We start from the raw sequence: 21,530 nt of genomic DNA on the forward strand, positions 1-21,530 counted from the left end.
GATAAATTAAAATAAAATAAAATTTATTGATATTTTTAAAATTTTTAATAAATTAAAAAAAATATACTTTTACTCTTTAATTTTTAGGATATTTTTCAACTAAAATGTCAAGGATTATCCACTGCAAATTTGAACTAAATTTTATGATTTATCACTGATTATTAAATTACTATATATATAAATAAGATTCAATTTTTTTATACTTACTTAAATAAATAAATAAATAAAATAACTATTCCACCTAGTCAAATTAGTTAAAAATGTTATGTTTGTTAAGATGAGAACACAACTTCTTGCAAAACAGTTATTTGGTAATAAAATACATTAGTAAAACATATTGATTAAAATTACAGATTTCTGAAGGGGTTAATTATGTCCAAGTTTAGGTTAATAAAACTTTACTAATAAATGATTAGAAAGAGAAAATAAAATAAAAAAGAAATTTGGTGTTTAAGAATGAAGGACACACATACACCACAGGGTGAGGTTACTGTCTCTATTTCTCTCTCTTCTGCCCCTAACTTTCTCTCTCTATCTCTATTTTGTGATTTTCTCTCTCCTCTGTAATAATTTATAAATTCTCACATCATACTCTCCTTTCATCTCTCTCTCTTTTTCCTTTTCTGCGTTTTCATTCATTCACTCATCTAATCATCTTCTTCCATCAATTTCTCTATTTCAATCTTATTTTCTCTAATTTCTTTTCCATTCTCACGCAATTCTAGGGTTTCTTTTTTCCCCTCTTTTGATCACACAATCGCGCAACACCCTCCCAGGTAACACCTACCCTCCCCTCATTCATATACCTTCTTCTGCTTCTACTGCTTTTCCATTCTGTACCCTAATTGCCCCTTCTCATTGATCCCAATTTTGTTTTCATAATTCAATTCGCGGTTTGATTGCCGTAAAGTTTGAGTTTTTTTTTTTGTGCTATTTTTCTGGTTTTGTGTTTATTGTTATTTGTGTGTTTTGATTATGACTCGTATCGTTTATCAGGTGGCATGTGTGGGGCTTTGAATTTCGGTTTGATTAGGGAAGTCCCTTTTCTGTGTTCCCCCCATTTTCCACCCATGGGTGTGACTCTCAGATTGGGGTCACCGTTTTTCTTTTTCTTTTTTGTTTTTCTTTTTGGTTTCCGGGAGATTGAGATGGTGGTTTAGCAACTGGGTTGTATTTCTTACAGGCTTTCAGGAAATAGTTGTTTGTGTTCATTTATGCTTGGTGGGGTTGATACTTGAGAGGGATAGAGGCTGGGGTTTGGTTCTATATATAGTAGTGTGTAGCAGTGGTTAGGAAGTTACAGAGGTTCTGTGAGGATGACAGATGTTCAGCCACTACAGCAGAAGCCTGAGTCTGCCGATTCTCATGCTGAGTTCGAGCGTGGACTGGAGGACTTTATGCGTGGGCAGTTGGATGATTGTATGTCATTTGCCTCCTGTAGTTCCTCCCAGGCTCAGGGGGATGAGGAAGATGAGGGTGATCAGCTAGCTCGGAGGAGGCGTAGGTCTGATCTCGAAGGGGATGATTTGGCGGAGTCCTCGGCTGCACAGAGGCGCCACTCGCGAATTTTGAGTAGGTGGGCTGCTCGGCAGGCGCAGGAGATGATAACTACTATTGAGAGGAGGAATCGTGAGTCTGAGTTGATGGCGCTGGCTGGGTTGCACACGGTGTCTATGTTGGACTCCTCTTTCTTGAGGGGATCACAGTCCCCAACTTCTGGACAGGAGGGTGCCGTGGAGAGACCGAGCACTCAGGCATCTGCTATTCTGCAGATGTGGCGCGAATTGGAGGATGAGCATTTGTTGAACAGGGCTCGTGACAGGATGAGGGAAAGGTTGAGGCAACAGAGGGGTTCTGAGTCTAATACCAATGGGTCCAGTACCATGTCTGATAGTCGAGGCAGTGAGAATCAAGGCAGTTTGGGGGATGCGAGTGAAAGCGAAAATGATTTTGGTACTTGGTCGCATGATCGGATTGAATCGCGGAATGCACGTGGGGACCATCTTGTGTCTAGCAGGGAGCAATCTCCTGATCTTGGCGAAGTCGAGAGGGAGAGAGTTAGACAGATTGTTCGAGGATGGATGGAAAGCGGTATTGGTGATCATTCATCGAATGTGAATCAGAGAAACAATAATGGTAGAGCAGAATGGCTTGGAGAAACAGAGCGTGAGAGGGTAAGAATTGTCAGGGAATGGGTGCAAATGACTAGCCAACAGAGAGGCTCACGTGGGAGCCGGAGGGATGCTCAAGTCGATCGAGCACGCGATGTGGTTGCTGATCATGATGAAGGCCAGCCAGAGCATGTTCGGCGGGACATGTTGAGGCTGCGTGGAAGACAAGCTCTAGTTGATTTGCTTGTGAGGATAGAGAGGGAAAGGCAAAGAGAGCTGCAGGGATTGTTGGAGCACCGAGCTGTATCTGATTTTGCTCACCGCAACCGCATTCAGGTCTGTTGCGTACCCTGTCAGAATTCCTTTGCAATTCATGGTTCTTTTAGTCATGGTGTCCTCAATTAATCTTGAGTTGATTATGTAAGTTAGTCATACAAGAACTGTGATTTAATTCAAGGAGATAAAAACTTATATTATTGTGTGGATTTTAACTCTATAAAACTCATTTTATGTTGTGTTTGTGTTAATATGAATAATAATATACATACATTTGTCTCTGTTGTGTGGTACATCTGATCTGGACTGTTGCATTTCAATTCTTTGTATACTTCCTGTTGTAAATTGACTATTTATACGAGTTGGTGTTTTTCAGTCTTTGCTCAGAGGTAGATTCCTCCGAAATGAAAGAACTGTTGAAGATGAGAGACCTCCGTCTACGGCTGCAAGTGAATTAGTGCAGTTGAGACAACGACATACAGTCTCTGGTATAAGGTATGGAAATCAAACAACTTGATAATCTTTTTAAACCAGTGTGGTGGGTGGCCTATTCTGCCTATTACTCATCTTGGAGCTTCTGCTTTAGAAATAAGACAAAAATTCAAAAGGTGATCTAGATGTATCTGTGTCTGCCAAGGGCTCAAGGCTTGTTAATTTCTATGCTAATTGTTGAGTTTTCTTTTAGTTGTATTTCTTATGATTTGCAAAATAAATAACTGTTATGCACAATGGTTGATTTTCATTCATTATATTTTTGTATACCCACTGTTTATGGGCAATATTTTTGCCGCTTTAGCTTTTTGTTTATCAATGTTATTATAGGAAAGGTCATTCAGTTCTTTTTTTTTTTTTTAATTTACTACTTCTCTCTCTCTCTCTCTCTCTATATATATATATATATATATCACACAAAGAATTGGATATTTTTCCTTCTGACATTGAATTACTATTCCCATACTAGTAATTGTGGTAAGATGTTGATTATAATTTTTTTTCCATCAGTATGTAGTGTATTCTTTAAATTTGCGTTGTGAAGTTCAACGCACAAGGTTGTCTAGTGTGAGCTTGGCTCATTCTTTCTGCTGTACTACCCCCAACCACCGGGGAAAAAAACATTTTTTTGCCCAATTTTTTCCTCCACAACCATGAACTATCATATATCTCTAGGATATATGTTCTTATGTTCGGTATTATTTATTTATACAGAATACAATATGGTGATGATTGTTGACTACAAGTTCGAATGTTTGTTGCTAGTGATTGTCATGTACTAACTTATCTAGTTGTAATTTAGGGAGGGGTTTCGTTCAAGATTAGAGAATATTGTTCGTAGTCAAGCAAGTACCAATTCTGATACTGCATCAAATAGTAACATTAGTGAAAGTGATGGGAGCCAAGGAAACAACCTGTTGGATGCCCAACAAGAAAATTACGAACAAGAGCAGATTAGGAACTTGGAATCTGATGTCCGTCAGTTGCCTAGTCAAACAGGAACTGTGGAGGGTAGCACGAATGAGAGTATTAGTTGGCAAGGTGGTGGTAATCAAGGAGGAACTCGGCAGGAACAGATTACTGAAGATGCGGAAGGAAACTGGCAGCAGAGAACCTATGATTGGCCACAAGAAACTCCCAGAAATTTAGCTGGGGAAGACACACATCCACAAGAAGCACAGAGAGTTTGGCATGAGGATAGTACAAGGGAAACTGTTGGTAATTGGTCTGAAGGACCTTCTGTAGCTCCAAGGAATCGCCGTGGTGTTCCTATTAGAAGATTCAATAGATTTCATCCACCCGATGATGATAATGTGTACAGTATGGAGCTTAGAGAGCTGCTAAGCAGGTAATGCTCCCCTTTTCAGTTTTCTTCCTCACAGAAGGAGCTCTCTAACGGTGTATCATTTATATGTGCTAGCGCGTGCTTAATCCTTTCCAAAATCTAAAACAAATGAACCATTTTATATGTTGAAAAGTATACTGATTATGTTCTGATACTTCATGTATTGGCACTTCTATTTCTTCTACTCTTCAAGAGTATAGTTATGGGTTTGTATATTTGTGTTTCAGGAGAAGTGTTTCTAATCTTCTTCGCAGTGGCTTCCGTGAAAGTCTTGACCAATTAATTCAGTCATATGTGGAAAGGCAAGGTCGTGCACCAGTTGACTGGGATTTGCATAGGAACTTGCCCATACCAACTCCTGCCTCAACCGAGCAGGACACTGATCAGCAAGGGGATGAACGCAATGAGGGTCGGCATGAAGGTATCAACAGACCTACACTGGTGATGCCATCACCTCCAGTACCTCCACCACAACCACTGTGGCACCAGGATCTGCATCAAACTGGATGGTCTCGCCATAGCATGCATCGTTCTGAAATCGTGAGCTTCTTCTAAAGACTTGTGTACACATATTTTGGTGGTTTTTTCTATTATAAAAATTCTGAATTTTTAACCAAAAATATTGTTGCCCATATATTTACGCATCCCTTCCCATCACCCTCATTTATATAATACCATTTACCATGGCAAGTAATCCACTGATTTGTGATGTTTCATGCCAAATTTTGAATTATCTTTTTATTTGTCAAATCCCAAATAATCTCTCATCTGATTGGGAACAGGAATGGGAGATAATGAATGATCTAAGATCAGATATGGCAAGACTTCAGCAAGGCATGAATCACATGCAGAGGATGTTGGAAGCGTGCATGGATATGCAGCTCGAGTTGCAGCGCTCTGTCAGACAGGAAGTTTCTGCAGCTCTGAACCGCTCAGCTGGTGAAAATGGTGTGCGCTCTTTTCCTAATTATAGTATATTTTAGTTTTCCCTCATTGCCTTGAAGGAATTCATTAAGGATAGTGAAGCTTTGTTGGTGGAACTCATTTGATTGTTAGATAAATGTCTCTTTACTTTTCTCTTCATTCATGTAATTTATTAACTCAACGTAGGCATGGTTGCTGAGACATCTGATGATGGGTCCAAGTGGGGGCATGTGAAAAAGGGAACTTGCTGCGTTTGTTGCGATAACCATATCGATTCACTTCTGTATAGGTATATTTACTGGGTAATGCTAAGGTGAAGTTTTGGTAAAGAGTGAAAGATTGTCTTTTTTAGAATAGAAAAAATCCACCAATAAAAATTGATCATGTTTATACTAAAACTAGTAAAAATCTTCACTCTATCCAATCCTACTCTTCAGCAAAGAATTTCCCATATTTACTCGGTTCTTAACAATTTGTTTTCCAGATAGTGGTTTCGTCTATTGATTTGTTTGTTTCTCCATATTGAAATTTGTTGCAGATGCGGGCACATGTGCACTTGCTCAAAATGTGCCAATGAGTTAGTTCGCGGCGGAGGTAAGTGTCCTTTATGCCGAGCACCGATTGTTGAGGTGGTCCGAGCATATTCCATACTGTAAAAAAAGGAAGTTAAAAGGGCATTGGGAAAAAAGTTTAAAAAAGACAGAGAAAAAAAGAAAAGGCGTTGTAAAAACGATCTGAGGGTGTTTTGAGTCTCAGTTCTTTCCCGGGGTTCTTATTTATAGTGTTGAGTAGGGTTGCCTTTGTTTTTCTGATTATATGTGGAACTCCTTGAATTGTATAATTGGAATAGCAAATGGCTCTGTTGATTCATCATTCTTGCGTAAATAAAATAGTTATTCTTTCTAAATCTTTCTTGTTTTATTTTATTTTTGAATAAATTCATCTCGCATACATAGACATAGAATCCCACTCCTACTCCTACCGGTAAAAAACAGAAAAGAGAAAAGAAATAATAATATATAAGGGAACTGGTGATTGTTATTATTATTATTATGGCTCCAGTAATTGTAAATTGTAAGTAGGTACTACATATTGGCCTTGTGTCAAACTCAGTTGTTTTCTCTTCTCAATTGCTCTCAAACTGTAAGCCAATCAGTTTTACTATTACACAATGATGGGAGGAAAAAAAGATTTAGCAAGAAGTATTTAAAGATTTTATTTACGATATTGAACCATTTAAAGTACTAAAACTTGAAGTAGCATTTTAAAGTTGCTGATTGCTCTAAACGTTTAACTCATGACATAGGGTGCCTATGATTTAGCGTTTGAAATATGAAAAATACGTTTGAAACTTTTTATTTGGCTACTTTATTTTTTTGTAAATTCACTTATTAGCGTTGAATCATGAATTAGAAAAATTTATTTCCTTTTTACCAGTCCTACTCCGTACATATTATTTTGTTTATGGAATGTCGTATAAACTTTTTTTTTATTATTTATCTTTTTTTTAATTTTATTTGATATCGTATAATTCTATAATTGTAATTTTTGTGTATTATATTTACTATTATTATTATTATTTTATAATATAGATTATTGATCTCATTTAGTAGAGCAAATTAACTAAAAATTTAATCATAAGCAATAATAATAGTGGAAAATTATAGTGCACTAAAAGAGTATAAAGAGTACTAGACCAAAAAAAATAGTATAAAAAGAATACTAGCAAAAAGTATTGAAAAGAATTGAACATGCTTAGAAAAATAACATGTTTGAATATAACTAAAATTTATATATTTTTTAATAAAAATAGTGTCTTTATGTACTGATTTTGTATAATGTATTATAATATCTTTTATATACTTTATTAGAGTTTTATAATTTAATTTAATACTCATTTATGTTAACCTGTTAAACTATTGGTTTATTTGTATATTATTTTTTATTTTTGATAAAATTTATTTGTATATTATTTTTTATTTTTGATATACAACATATTTTGTTATTTTTTATATATTATTTTTAGTTTAATAATTAAATATTAATTTTTTTATAAAATTGATTAATAAAATTATTTATTTAAATGTCTAAAATAAAGGGTTAAGTACGATTTTGGTCCCTAAGATATGAGCCGAAAATTTTTTTCGTTTCCAGCCTATTTTGTATATAAAATCGTCCTTAAGGTTTCACGTAGTCTTAAAATTGTCCTTAGCGAGGAAATATATTTTTTAAAGACGATTTTACTCCTTATGGTGTCGTTTCCTTTCTTTCATTCCCGTAAAATCATTTCTTCTTCCTCAATTAACTTATAACGTTTGAGAACACACTGATTCTTTGTCATGTTTGTGTGATACCCTAAGAACGCATTTCTGCGAAGACGAGCCACGCTGGTTGTTGAAGAGATTTCGTTGTTGGGAGCTCCACCCAGGGTGTGGTGTCACAGAAGTCACTTATCTTCATCGTTGTAGAGAGTCGTTGTTGATATATGTTTAGTTTCCATGTGTTGCCTCTTTACCTCAACTATTTCTTACATTTGGGTGGTTTGAGCATGGTTATACTATTGATGCATCTGAGTGGTTTTAGGGTTCAGTGTAGGGCTGATTGACTGTGTATAAAACTAAGGTTTGATGATGATGCATTTCTTTTCTTTTTTGTTTGTTTTAGTAATGTATTGCGTTGAATAATAGGGTGTTGTCAGAGTAGAAGATGGGGTACTTTAACATGAGGGTGCATCATGGGGTTCATTTGGTTATGATAATAGGGTATTTAAGTATCTGAAGGGGCAAACTATAATTATTGAAGAAATTGATGGTGATCAGTGGTCTGCGTTTGAGGTCTATGAAGAGTTAAGACAGTTTGGTTACTTGGAGTCTAACATATCAGCATTATGGTATAAAGATCCCATAGTGGAGAATTGTGAGAAAATGTTGAAAGGTGACTTAGATGCAATTGGGATGTGCAGAATAGCTCAGATGAAGCACTTAGTGGATTTGTTTGTGGTCCATGAAATTAGGGATAAGGAGGGGTTCCCTGAAGTTAGTTATGTCGATGTTGGGGGAGTTAATGAGGGTGTTGAAGGTGAGGAGGATAATGGTGCTGCTTTTGAGATGGCGCTTTATGAAAGAGAGCAACAAATGAGTGTGAATTAGCAAGATGATGAGACTGTGACTAAGGTTGTCGCAGTTGACGATGAAACTGTGACTGAGGCTGTGACAGTTGATGAAGGACAGAGTGAAGGCGATAGTGATGAAGACAGTGATGATATGGAATATGTGCCATCCAATGAAGAAGGGGACAGTGCACATGACATCCACTTCACTGACAGTGAAAAAGAGTATGAATATGATAGTCGATTCGGAGAAATGAATTCTGTGCCAAAGGTGTCTACTGTTACCAAGGACAAGGATGTTGTAACAAGTGCGTTAAGTAATGAAGAAAGTGCAGACAGTGATGAACTAGAGGTAGACCATATGGTTGGTGGATATGAGGTGGAGGCTGATGATCCTGAGGAGGAGGATGATGATGGTGGATAAGATTGTCAGGGTCAAAGGTTTCTGATAAACCCATATTTTATGATATATTTTGTGCCTAATTTAAGTGATTTATTTAATCCTTCACTCACTTATTCATGTTAATTGCATGATTTTACTTTCCCTTCCTTATTATGTGATGTATGTGAAAAACATGTTTCCTATGCTTTAAAAGTAATTATTTTAATTACCCTTTACTTCCATTCGATGCCGTGATTCGTGTGTTGAGTAGTTTCAGATCTTCTAAGGCAAGAATGACTTAAATGATGAAAAGGAAACATACAAAAATGGAAGGAAAGCACAAAATGGAGTTTTTGAAGAAACTGGCAACGACGCGATCACATGGACGACGCGGCCGCATGCCAGCGCGAATTAATAGCGACGCGACCGCGTGCTTGACGCGATCGCGCACCTTGAGCGAAACGCATATGACGCAAACGCATGACTGACGCGATCGCATGACAAGGAAAACTCCAAACGACGCGACCGCGTGACCCACGCGGACGCGTGACAGAGGCCACGTACCAGAAATTACAGAAAATGCTCCCAGCGATTTCTGAAGCCCTTTTGGCCCAAATCCAAGTCCAGAAGGCACAGATCAGAGATTATGAAGTGGGGAAATGCATCCATTCAAAAGAGAGTCTCCAATTAGTTATTATTCATGATTTAGATGTAGTTTTGAGGGAGAGGTTCTCTCCTCTCTCTTTTAGGATTTAGATTTAGGATTTTATTCGCTTTCAGGATTATCTCTTTTTATCATGTTTAACATTCCTTTTTATTTATCTTTTCAATTTAATTTATGAATTCTTCTACGTTACAGATTACTTTTTTGAATTAATGTTATTTGAGGTATTTCGGTTTACAATTGTTTCTTTTATTTATATTAATGTTGCTTCCAATCTGAAGACATTTTTATTCCAGTAGATTTACTTTTCTTTTTTGGTCTTGGTTAAGAAATCAGTAACTCAGGAGTTATCAAACTCAACATGATTGATAATTGTTATCTTTGCTAATTGAATTGAACTTCAATAATCCCAATCTTTCCTTAGGGATTAACTAGGATTTGAGGATCTAACTAATTAGTCACTTGACTTTCCCTTGCTCTAGCAAAGGTTAACTAAGTGGAACTAAGGTTCAATTTTCATCATCATTGATAAGGATAACTAGGATAGGACTTCCAATTTCTCATACCTTGCCAAAAGTTTATTTTACAGTTATTTATTTATTTTACAGTCTTTTACTTATTTTAATTGCAATTCAATTCACTTGTTCCTCATCTTCAAAGCCCCGATTTACAATCTTCATAACCAATAATAAGAACATACTTCCCTGCAGTTCCTTGAGAAGACGACCCGAGGTTTGAATACTTCGGTTATCAATTTTAAAGGGGTTTGTTACTTGTGACAACCAAAACGTTTGTAAGAAAGGTTGATTGCTTGGTTTAGTAACTATACTTGCAACGAGAGTTTACTATAATTTCTAAACCATCAATCTTCAGTTCTTCAGTTTCCAATCCATAAACCTCAAAAAGACATGACTAACTACAAGTGGAAAGTGGGGACACTTTATGTTTAAGCAGGAATTGAAGGATACTGTGACAGCTTATGCAGTTCAGACAGCAAGAAACATCAAGTTCAAGAAGTGTGATTTAGAAAGGGTGAGGGCTATTTATCAGAAAGAGTGTCCTTTCTAGGAAGGAGTCAACATGGCAACTAAGAAGAAAGAATTTACAACATACTTGCATGCAAACACACAAGGTTGGCATAATGCATTCCAAATGACTAGGGAACCAATTTAAGAAGAAGGTGGAGTCTAATCCTATGATCAAAGATAAAAGAATTGGTGGCAAAGGTACACAAAAAGTGGAATCTAACCGTAACTAAATCAATGGCAACAAAAACCAAGCAAGAGGCATTAAGCCAGATTCAAGGTGCATTTAGGGAGCAGTATAAGAGGATTAACAACTACTGTGTCGAACTTCTACGAGCAAATCTAGGATCATCGGTTTACTTGAAAGTGGTAAGGTCCCCGGATTTTGCTCAGGAGGTCCAGAACTCAAGCTTGATGAATTGTTGTATATTCCAGAGAATGTATGTATGCTTTGATGCATGCAAAAAAAGTTTTCAACATTGTAGACCATTTGTGGGGTTTGGATGGATGCTTCTTGAAGACTCCTCAAGGTGGACAGTTACTGACTGCAATCGGAAGAGACCCGAATGACCAGATGCTTCCAATTACTTATGCAGTGGTTGAAGTTGAGACAAAGAATTCTTGGGTTTGGTTTTTGCGCCATCTAGCCGACAATTTGAGACCTAAGAAAATTGCAAAATGTACCTTCATGTCTGATTAGCAGAAGGTAATGGAAAAGCATTTTTAATAACAGGGTCAAAGGCTTCTAATTATGATGCTATGCTTATTGTGCTAACAAATGCTTATATATATATATATATATATATATATATATATATATATATATATATATATATTTTATATGTTTGATAGGGTTTGTTACCAGCGTTTGAAGAGGTCATACCAGGGGTCGACAACAAATTCTACGTGAGACATTTGTATAGAAATTTCAGGAAGAAGTTCTCTGGTTTGAAGCTGAAGAATAGAATGTGAAAATGTACAAAGACAACACATTGGAAGGGGTGGGAGAACGAAATGAAATCACTGAGAGCTATGAACGAGGGAGCATTTCGACATCTAAACGCATTCCACCCAAATTTTGGTCACGATCTAGATTTAAATCTTATTCAAAATGTGACATCCTTGTGAATAACATGAGTGAAAGTTTTAATGCTGTGATAGTAGAGGCTAGAGAGAATCCTATTGAAACCATGTTAGAGGATATTAGGGTGTATCTCATGACTAGATGGGCTGCCAATAGGGATAGAATCTAGCATTATCAGGGAAATATAATGCCTATCATTAGGAAGAAGCGGGAGAAAAGGGCAAGGTTAGCTAGGGAGTGGAGGCTATACTAGTCAGCTGTAAACAAGTATGAGGTCAGGTGTGAAATACAAAAATTTGTTGTGGATCTTGCTGCCTCTAAGTGTTCTTGCAGGAAGTGACAAATGAGTTGATTTCTATGTTCTCATGCAATTAGTTGCATCCTATGTTTCTCCACAAAAGTTCAAGAAAATGACAAAATTACCTCCTAGAACTTTGAGACAACTCTAGAATTTGCTTGTAATGTTATTTTGCTTACCATTGGGTTACTCAATAGAAAACAGTATTTTGTGCAAGATTTAGGTTACTGTTTTTTGGATTTAGGTGTTTAAGTGTCTTTAATTATCTCTGGTTGTGTTGAATTGTCTATTTTGTTTAAGTGGCATGGACCATAGTACTGTTGAATTATGTATGTTGTTTAAGTGGCATGGACCATAGCTCTAAGATTTGGTTACTGTATGTGATTTGGGTTTAGATTTCTTTAAGCTATGTGTTGAATTGTGAAACTTGAAGTTGTCTTTAATTGAATTGAAATTGGCCAATACTTCATTACTTATTGCTATATTGTTATATTGAAATTCTGATTCAACAGTCAAGCTTGGAAATGTTAACATCAATTTCATTCATAACTTCAAATAGGGACACAAACAATACATCATTAAACTATTGTAACATCCCAAATTTACCTAAAATCTTACCAATCCAACACAACAATCTCCTCAAAATAGACTAACTAATAATCAGAAATTTAGGTGCATTCCATATGGTTGCTTTAACTTATATAGATTCTGCAGCAACAAAAATATAAAACTAATCCACCCAACCATCCCTAAAGTAGTGACAACCCTAAAGCTTACATTCAACATCCTTCAATCTTGCTTTCAAACTTATAATTTTTCTCCTAGTCCTTGCAATTTCAATATCCTGCTGTGCTCCTTCAGATTTCGGGTCTGTCCAACGAAAAAAATCACATCCATCCTGAACCTGTAACAACCCATTACCATAAGAGGAAAAATCCACATCCCCAAACTCTAATTCACATAAAATAATAATAACATACCTCATAGTAGATGTAACTCCAAAATTTTTGGTCTGGGTTCTCCTACATTGCGGAAGTTCGCAAAACTGGCCTTTCTCCATATTCGCGTAGCAACACTTTACTATGCGCAGAAGAACAAATCGCGAAGATATTGAACTGTGACGCCATGGACGCAGTGCTATTGAACCTTAGAACTTCTTCTCCCCTCTGAGCATTCGAAGAGGAGGACGATGATATTATCTTCTTCACACGACGCTCATTTATCTATTTATTTGTTTGTTTATTATTATTATTATTATTATTATTATTATTATTATTATTATTATTATTATTATTATTATTTGTTAAAAAATCAGTAACAAACACCAACGACCACAGGGGGTATAATTGTCCGAAAAATGATTTTAAAACTATGTAGAATTTTAGAGACGATTTTAAATGCAAAAAAAGGTTGGGAACAAAAAAAATTTTTCGATATATACCTTAAGGACCAAAATCGTACTTAACCCAAAATAAAATGATAAGATAATATAAAGAAGTTATTCAAATTTATGTTCTTTTTAATAATTTTTTATGTAAAAGTAATTTTAAATGAGAAACTTTTGGGACTAACAATTTTTAGTAATTTTGTCCATCATTTATCTAGTACAAATACTAAATTGTCTTTAACAAATAAATTTTATTAATTCATGTGTGCAAACTCTGAAAAATGAAGATGCAAATTGTATTGATTCATATAAGCAAAATTCTGGTAAATATAGGTGTAAATTATATGCTTTTTGTGTATAAAATTTCTGTAAATATAGATGCAAATTATTACTGACCAAGTACTGACAAAAGATGATAATATTTACTGACCATATAACATTGATTATTTTAAATAATATAATTCAAACAATATTTATTATCATATTCATTTTTATATTAAAATTATCAAACATAAATCACATTTATAAAATTTATTTTTTATTAAAATCAACTTTAAAAATCAATTTAATACAAATTTCAGTTTATAAATTTTAATCCAAACACACATATCATACTAGGTAATATACTAATATTATTGAAGTTGCACAAATCACAATTCATGTGATAGAAACAAGAGACTGAGAGAATAATATGAAAAATGTATTATTGAGTTGTCGGTGAGGTATAATATACAAGGGGTATTTATAGGTGCTAAATGAATCAAAGTAATAAAGACATAGAATCCTACAATTAATGTACAGATATGCTATATAAATATAGACGATACTAATTGATCTAAATTGATTCTAAGTAATGATTCTCTAACATCATGGTAAATAAAGTTATCTTGAACGACATATTCGAAACTGAATCATCAATGAGTGCCCCAGCCCCCATGTGATAACATAATCCTGTTCAGTGTGCCTTATTTGTTATCTTGATATTAAGCACTTCACCGTGACACAATAGATGCCACATAGATTTGTATACTTCTGTTTTCTTGTATTTGTCAACGTCATTTTTTATTTACATATTTTTTCATCGTTATGTATGTCTAGTTGCAAAATTCATTAAAGATATACCCAAAATGTGATAGTGTTTTTGTTAGAGAATCATTAGTTAGAATCAATTTAGATCAATTAGCATCGTCTATATTTATATAGCATATCTGTACATTAATTGTAGGATTCTATGTCTTTATTACTTTGATTCATTTAGCACCTATAAATACCCCTTGTATATTATACCTCACCGACAACTCAATAATACACTTTTCATATTATTCTCTCAGTCTCTTATTTCTATCATGGTATCAGAGCCAGGTTTTTTTTTTCCGATGAATATTAGTTCATAGCCCCTTTGTTTGTCCTTGTCGGCAGTGTTCTTTGGCCTCCTTTTTCGTTCTCTTTTTGACGCTTTGGTTCGTCACCCCCATAACCATCTTGTTCGTCTCGTCGCCGTGATTCCAACGCAACCAGAACCGTTGCCATCCGCCTCCGGACGCGCCTCCACGCGCCGCTGAAAGACGCTGCCACGACCAGGTTGATTTCCCTCCAGCTTCCACCCGTGCCACTTTGCTCGCAATTTTCGAGTTGTTTCCAACGCTTTGGTTCGTCACCTCCGGCATCATCGTGTTCTTCTCTCCGTCAGCTTTCCAACGCCGCCAAGATCGCCTCCAGAGACCGCCGCACGCGCCTCCACGCGCCTCCAGAACGTTGCTGTCCACCACATTCTTTTCTCCTCCAGAAGCTTCAGCAGCCGTTGGATCTTCGTGCAGATCGGACGTTCCTGGAGCGTCCACGTGTCACGCGCAAGCTGGTTGGGCAACCCTGACCCGCGACGACCCGACCCGACCCGCCCTTCGACCCGCGTGCCACCTGTCGCCAGCGTGCTTTCCTTCCGCGTATCACGTTCTGCCACGTGTCGTCACTCGCCGACGTGGCACTGACGCACCGCTGACGTGGCGCTGACGTGGCACTGACGTGGCGCTGACGTGGCCACCAAGTGGACCCTCCCTAAGGTTTTTTGGTGAGCTCTTTCCGATTCCACGCTCTGTTTTCTCGTTTTCTGCCCCGAATTTGCAGTTTTCTTCTTCCTTTTGCTATTTCTTCTATTACTATGAAAAACCGGATGTCTTTCAGCCTATCCCTGTTATTCTTAATGGCTCCAACTATGCACATTGGGTTGAAGCCATGCGAGGATTTCTTAAAGGGAGAAAATTATGGCGATATGTGACTGGTGATATTGCTTGTCCTGTTAAGCCAACTGTATCCAAAGATGGTGCCTCCAAATCCAAGGAGGATGCTGAGAAGGAGAAGGACTATGCAGAGAAATTGAAAGATTGGGATAGTAAAAATCATCAAATTATCACCTGGTTCTGCAACACTTCTACTCCTGGCATTCATTTACAGTTTGGGCGTTTTGAAACTGCTAAAGAGGTATGGGATCATTTGGCGAAACGTTACACTATCTCTGATCTCTCTCATCAGTACCAACTGCTTAAGGAACTTCATAGCCTTAAGCAAGAACGCGGCCAAGCAGTTTTTGATTTTCTTGCTCAGATGGAGATTATTTGGGATCAGTTGACCTCCTGTGAGCCTGTTCTTAAAGATCCCACTGATGCTAAGGCATATGAGGATTATCGGAACCGGACACGTCTCATCCAATTTCTGATGGCACTTACTGATGACTATGAGCCGGTCAGGGCTTCTCTTCTTCATCAGAATCCCTTGCCTAGTCTTGAAGATGCTCTTCCTCGTCTTAAGTCTGAAGAAACGCGCTTGGGATTGCTTCGTTCTAAAAGTGAAACTGTCTTTGCTGCCACCGACAGAAAGGGAAAAATCTGTCGCAATTATAATCGGCCTGGGCATTCCTTCTCCGACTGTCCTTCTATTGAATGTCGTAAGTGCAAACAAAAAGGCCACATTGGCTCCAACTGCCCGAAACTGTTCTGCCATTATTGTAAGCTCTCGGGTCACTTGATTGCTACCTGTCCTACTCGACCACCACGCTCAGATCAGAACAAGTATCACCCTCGTCCCAACAACTCTTCGCATGTGCCTGCCTCTACTGCTGCTGCTGCTACTGAGTCCACCTCTTCCACATCTCTCAACACACCTTCTGTCTCTCCATCAGATGTTGAAACCCTTCTTCGGCAACTTCTCTCTTTTTCTGGTAATACCCCCGCTACTCTTTCCACCCCTCCAGGTAATTCAAAATGGTATTTTGATTCTGGTTGTTTCAATCATATGTCTCCTTTGCGTCATCTTTTTTCGTCGTTGTCTCCCACTACAAATGCACCTTCTGTTAACACTGCTAATGGTTCCCTCTTGCATGCAACACATCACGGGGTTATTTCACAGTCCAATATTCATCTTTCTGATGCTTATCTTATTCCAAAATTGAATTTTAATCTTATCTCTGTCGGTCAGCTTGTTGAACTTGGTTTTGATGTCATTTTTTCAAATTCTGGATGTCGTGTGCAGGATCGTCGGACGGGAAAGATCATCGGGACTGGATGTAAGGTTGGACGCTTATTTGAGCTCGAGAACCTTCATGTTCCCTCTACAAATCTCTGTGCTGCTTCCTCTCCATCTACTCTTCACTTGTGGCACCGTCGTCTTGCCCATAGCTCCTTAGGCAAATTACGTCCTCTTATATCTACGGGTGTTTTAGGTCAAGTTCAAAATGAGTCTTTAGATTGCATTTCTTGTCGCACTGCAAAACAACCTGCCTTATCATTTAATAATAATTCCTCTATTGCATGCTCTCCTTTTGATCTTATTCATTCTGATGTTTGGGGACCCGCTCCCACCGCTTCTATGGGAGGGGCTCGATATTTTGTCCTCTTTATTGATGATTATTCCCGTTTTACTTGGGTCTATTTGATGACTAATCGTTGTGAGTTACCTCAGATTTATATTAATTTTGCCACTATGGTTCGAACACAGTTTTCAAAGGTCATTAAAATTTTCAGACGTGATAATGCTATGGAATATCGTGACTCCAAACTTTTAAATTTTCTCACTGAACAGGGTACTTTGTCCGAGTTTTCTTGTCCTGGTACCTCTCAACAAAATGGCAGAGCTGAGCGTAAACACCGTCATATTCTTGACTCTGTCCGTGCGATGCTTATTTCCTCTTCCTGTCCTGAGCGTGCTTGGGGTGAAGGTGTCCTCACTGCTGTTCATGCTATCAATAGACTCCCTTCTTCTGTTCTTGGTAACACTACTCCCTTTGAGCGTCTTTATCGTACTTCTCCCGATTACAGTTCTCTCCGGGTTTTTGGTTGTGTCTGTTTTGTCCTTCTTCAGCCTCATGAACATAATAAGCTTGAACCTCGGGCTCGCATGTGTTGTTTTCTTGGGTATGCTTCTGAACATAAGGGTTATCGTTGTTGGGATCCTATCTCTCGCCGTATTCGTATATCTCGTCATGTTGTCTTCTAGGAGCATCACATGTTCTCTAGTTTTTCCTCATTTGAGTCCATTCCTTCTACTCCATCACCGTTTTTTACTAACCCAAATGTTGATCTCTTTCCCAGTGGTGATACTACAGGGCCTACCCCCAGTCCACCCCTCGAGGCTCCTGATCCTCCACCTTCTCCATCTCCCGATGATTCCAGTCCGGACGGCGATCCCGCTCCTAGCGTCATGCCTCCTCCTCCCACTCGTTCTTCTAGGGTAAGGAATCCCCCTCCTCATCTCCTTGATTATCATTGCTTTTCTACTATTCTTCATCAACATGAACCTAAGTCATTCAGAGAAGCCTCCACAAATCCAAATTGGCAACAAGCAATGCAGGAAGAAATACAGGCACTTGAAAAAGCACACACTTGGGATTTGGTTGATCCTCCTTCTGATCAGGAAGTTGTGGGCAGTAGATGGGTATACAAGATCAAGACTCGCTCTGATGGCTCTATTGACCGTTATAAGGCACGATTGGTTGCTCAAGGTTGTACGCAAGAGTATGGTATTGATTATGAAGAGACTTTTGCTCCTGTTGCTCGCCTTACGTCTGTTAGGGCTCTCCTTGCCATTGCTGCGGTTAAAAGATGGTCTCTTAGTCAGATGGATGTGAAGAATGCATTTCTTAATGGGGATTTGAAACAGAGAGTCTATATGAAACCACCTCCAGGATTTCCTTGTCCTTCCAGTAAGGTTTGTCTCCTTCGCAAGGCACTTTATGGACTTAAGCAAGCTCCTCGTGAATGGTTTGACAAGTTCAGCACTACCATATGCAGTCTTGGTTTTACTTCTAGTCCTCATGAGAATGCGCTTTTCATTCGTAAAAGCGACCGTGGAGTTGTTCTTCTACTTTTGTATGTTGATGACATGATCATTACTGGAGATGATGTTGATGGTATCTCTGATCTCAAGACCTCACTTCACCATACCTTTGAGATGAAGGATCTTGGTTCTCTCAGCTATTTTCTTGGCCTCGAGGTCATCTCCACAGATGATGGCATTTATCTCTCTCAGGCTAAGTATGCTTTAGATCTCCTTGCTCGCGCTGGGATTACAGATAGTCGCACTGAGTCTACTCCTCTTGAGCCTAATGTTCGATTTACCCCTATGGATGGCACTGTTTTGGATAATCCGACACTTTATCGCCAGTTAGTTGGCGGTCTCGTCTACTTGACTGTCACCAGACCAGACATTGCCTATCCAGTTCATGTTCTCAGCCAGTTCTTGTCTGCTCCTCGTACTACTCACTATGCGGCAGTTCTTCGCATTCTTCGGTATGTCAAAGGCACTCTTTTTCATGGCCTTTATTTTTCTGCCCATTCCTCTTTGACCCTTCAGGCATACTCTGATGCTGATTGGGCTGGTGATCCCACTGATCGTCGTTCTACTACTGGTTATTGTTTGTTTCTTGGCGACGCTCTCATCTCTTGGCGTGCTAAGAAGCAAACGTTCACTGCTCGCTCAAGCACAGAAGCTGAGTACCGTGCTCTTGCTGACACCACTGCTGAGGTTATCTCGGTTCGTTGGCTTCTCGAAGATCTGGGTGCTCCTCAGTCTTCCCCTATTGATGTTTTTTGTGATAACCGCAGTGCTATTCAGATTGCCCATAATGATGTGTTTCATGAACGCACCAAACACATTGAGATTGATTGTCATTTTGTTCGACAACGAATCCTTATTGATGCTGTTCGTCTCATTGCTATTGGGACACTGGATCAGACTGCTGATATCTTCACGAAAGCTCATCACCCGACTCGCTTTCGAATTTTGTTATCCAAACTCAAGTTGGTATCCTTAGCTCCCACTTGAGTTTGAGGGGGGATGTTAGAGAATCATTAGTTAGAATCAATTTAGATCAATTAGCATCGTCTATATTTATATAGCATATCTGTACATTAATTGTAGGATTCTATGTCTTTATTATTTTGATTCATTTAGCACCTATAAATACCCCTTGTATATTATACCTCACCGACAACTCAATAATACACTTTTCATATTATTCTCTCAGTCTCTTGTTTCTATCAGTTTTGATTAAAAAAAATTATTACTACGATAAAATACTAGGTCATGTACCATCTAAAAAATTCCTTAGTTATATTCTTGGGTGCTCTGAGAACAAATCATTACTTACTCTTATTAATTAATTTATATTAACAAAATCAAAACTATTATCAAACTAACACAATAAATAATAAGAGTAAAACTATTCATTTACTCTCAGAACACGCACAAAATTTTCAAAATTTGTAGAACTAACTTGCACTATCATGTACCCACTTTTTTCTTTATTGTTTTCAGGTTTCAGCAATGCTTCTTTCACCACCTAAAATCCTAAATGTCATCAACTTTGGTTATGAATTTAGTACTAATCATGCTACGTGTAAACAAAAAATTAATCACAAATCATTCATAATAAATTTTACTTTCACTTTCATTCTCTATACAAATTATCAAATATACTCTAAATGTGAGGACATAGTAAAATTCAGTTACCCTAAATAATCAATAGTTTTGCAGTTAATTCGTAGTTAACATAAGAAAAATAAGAGAACAAACTAATCAAATATGCTCTTTTCTTTTTGTTTAAAAAAAGAAGAGAGAAAGAGAGTGAAATTAAAATAAAGCTGTTACTCATATGGTTAGTTAAAAATTGGTTGGTAATCTAAATCTTTTCAAACAAATCTACAATAATGCTTTGCCAACAAAGCAATAATACAATTAAACAACTACTTGAAAACTTAAATAAATAAATAGATAAAAAAAAACAGAGGTGTATTTCTTCAGAAGAAGTGTATTGAAGTAGAAGAAATAGTGCTTTTTTTAGTTGTAGACACTAACGAGTTGTTAGTGTAGCATTACTGCATTACTTAAAATTTAAGACCTATAAGTACAGTGCCAATATGAATAATGACACCGAAGAATATGTGAGTATAGCTGTATAGGTATTTATGGAGATATAAAAAAAAAACGAGAAATTTAAATAAATTGAAATTTTCCAAAAACCTGGTTATGTAATTATGCAACTTTCTCAACTTTTGTTGGTATGTCTAGAAATAATGAATTATTTCTCGCTAAAAGTGATCCTGATAATTGATTACGAAATATTTAGGGTCAATATTAATAATACAATAATTAATGTTTTGTTAAAATCTTAGGATATATTCCGTATTCGTCTTCCGCTAATATTTATTTGGAGCACACTATAAGATATCAAATAAGAATTTGGAAAATGTAAAAGCTCCCACTTTTGAATTTGGTTCTGTTTCCGAAAAGGAGGTGCTGGTTATGGAAGGACCGGATTCCATGCGAAAAACTTTATGTAATTCAAAACAATCTTTGAGTCATACAGCCTACAAGTGATGAGGGGAGGATCCAAGTGAATAGGAAAGGAAAAGACAAGTTGGTCCAATCTTTCACAAGAGATCCATTATAAAATGACACTAAGACTATGAGCGCTGCTTGAGCAAAACCAAGTCTTCTTTTACTTGAGTTTAGAGATAAGTTTTCTTTTACTCCTTTAAGGCCCAGTGTAAGAATCAACGCTGGTGCTAAGAAGGGTAGCGCCAATGCGAGGTCTTCTTTGAATCATGTGCGAACAGGGACCTCCACAAGCGACAACGACCAAGGTCTTTGCAAAGATCTCCAATTGAAGTGTTTCTTAGGAAGCAAGGTGGATGAGGCGCAGTCAAACATCGTTGTGGTGGTGGTGATACCCAAAAGCTTGGAGACAAAGGTCCGACTGTGTAACTCTTTTGTGGTAAAGTTTTAACTTTTTTTCAAATGATTTTTATGGATTGTGCATCTTTAAATATCATTAGTTGGAACGTGAGGAGAACTTTTAAGAGAATGTCTTAAATTCATTATAAAGACTTGGTTAGGAAATTTTAACCGTCCTTTTATATTTTTATTGAAACACACGTTATC

General features: G+C 37.4%; 1 protein-coding gene across 1 annotated transcript; it reads left to right on the plus strand.

The window, feature by feature from the left end:
• Positions 1 to 477: 477 nt before the first annotated feature.
• LOC112776803 (uncharacterized) lies at positions 478 to 6,055 on the plus strand. Its single transcript, XM_025821050.3, has 8 exons — positions 478 to 776; positions 997 to 2,447; positions 2,764 to 2,882; positions 3,682 to 4,227; positions 4,452 to 4,764; positions 5,007 to 5,172; positions 5,335 to 5,437; positions 5,687 to 6,055. Exons 2-8 carry the CDS (start codon positions 1,317 to 1,319, stop codon positions 5,802 to 5,804), a joined length of 2,496 nt encoding a protein of 831 aa, XP_025676835.1. The 5' UTR covers positions 478 to 776; positions 997 to 1,316; the 3' UTR covers positions 5,805 to 6,055.
• Positions 6,056 to 21,530: the final 15,475 nt, after the last annotated feature.

This window comes from Arachis hypogaea, chromosome 19 (assembly GCF_003086295.3).
Source record: "Arachis hypogaea cultivar Tifrunner chromosome 19, arahy.Tifrunner.gnm2.J5K5, whole genome shotgun sequence".
In the NCBI taxonomy this organism is placed as follows: domain Eukaryota; kingdom Viridiplantae; phylum Streptophyta; class Magnoliopsida; order Fabales; family Fabaceae; genus Arachis; species Arachis hypogaea.

What these genes read in the sequence shown, in the direction of transcription:
- LOC112776803 (XM_025821050.3), top strand. Translation starts at nt 1,317, where the DNA reads ATGACAGATGTTCAGCCACTACAGCAGAAGCCTGAGTCTGCCGATTCT. An exon ending in CTCACCGCAACCGCATTCAG is followed by an intron (nt 2,448 to 2,763) that starts GTCTGTTGCGTA and finishes GGTGTTTTTCAG; the next exon opens with TCTTTGCTCAGAGGTAGATT. An exon ending in CCGCTCAGCTGGTGAAAATG is followed by an intron (nt 5,173 to 5,334) that starts GTGTGCGCTCTT and finishes AACTCAACGTAG; the next exon opens with GCATGGTTGCTGAGACATCT.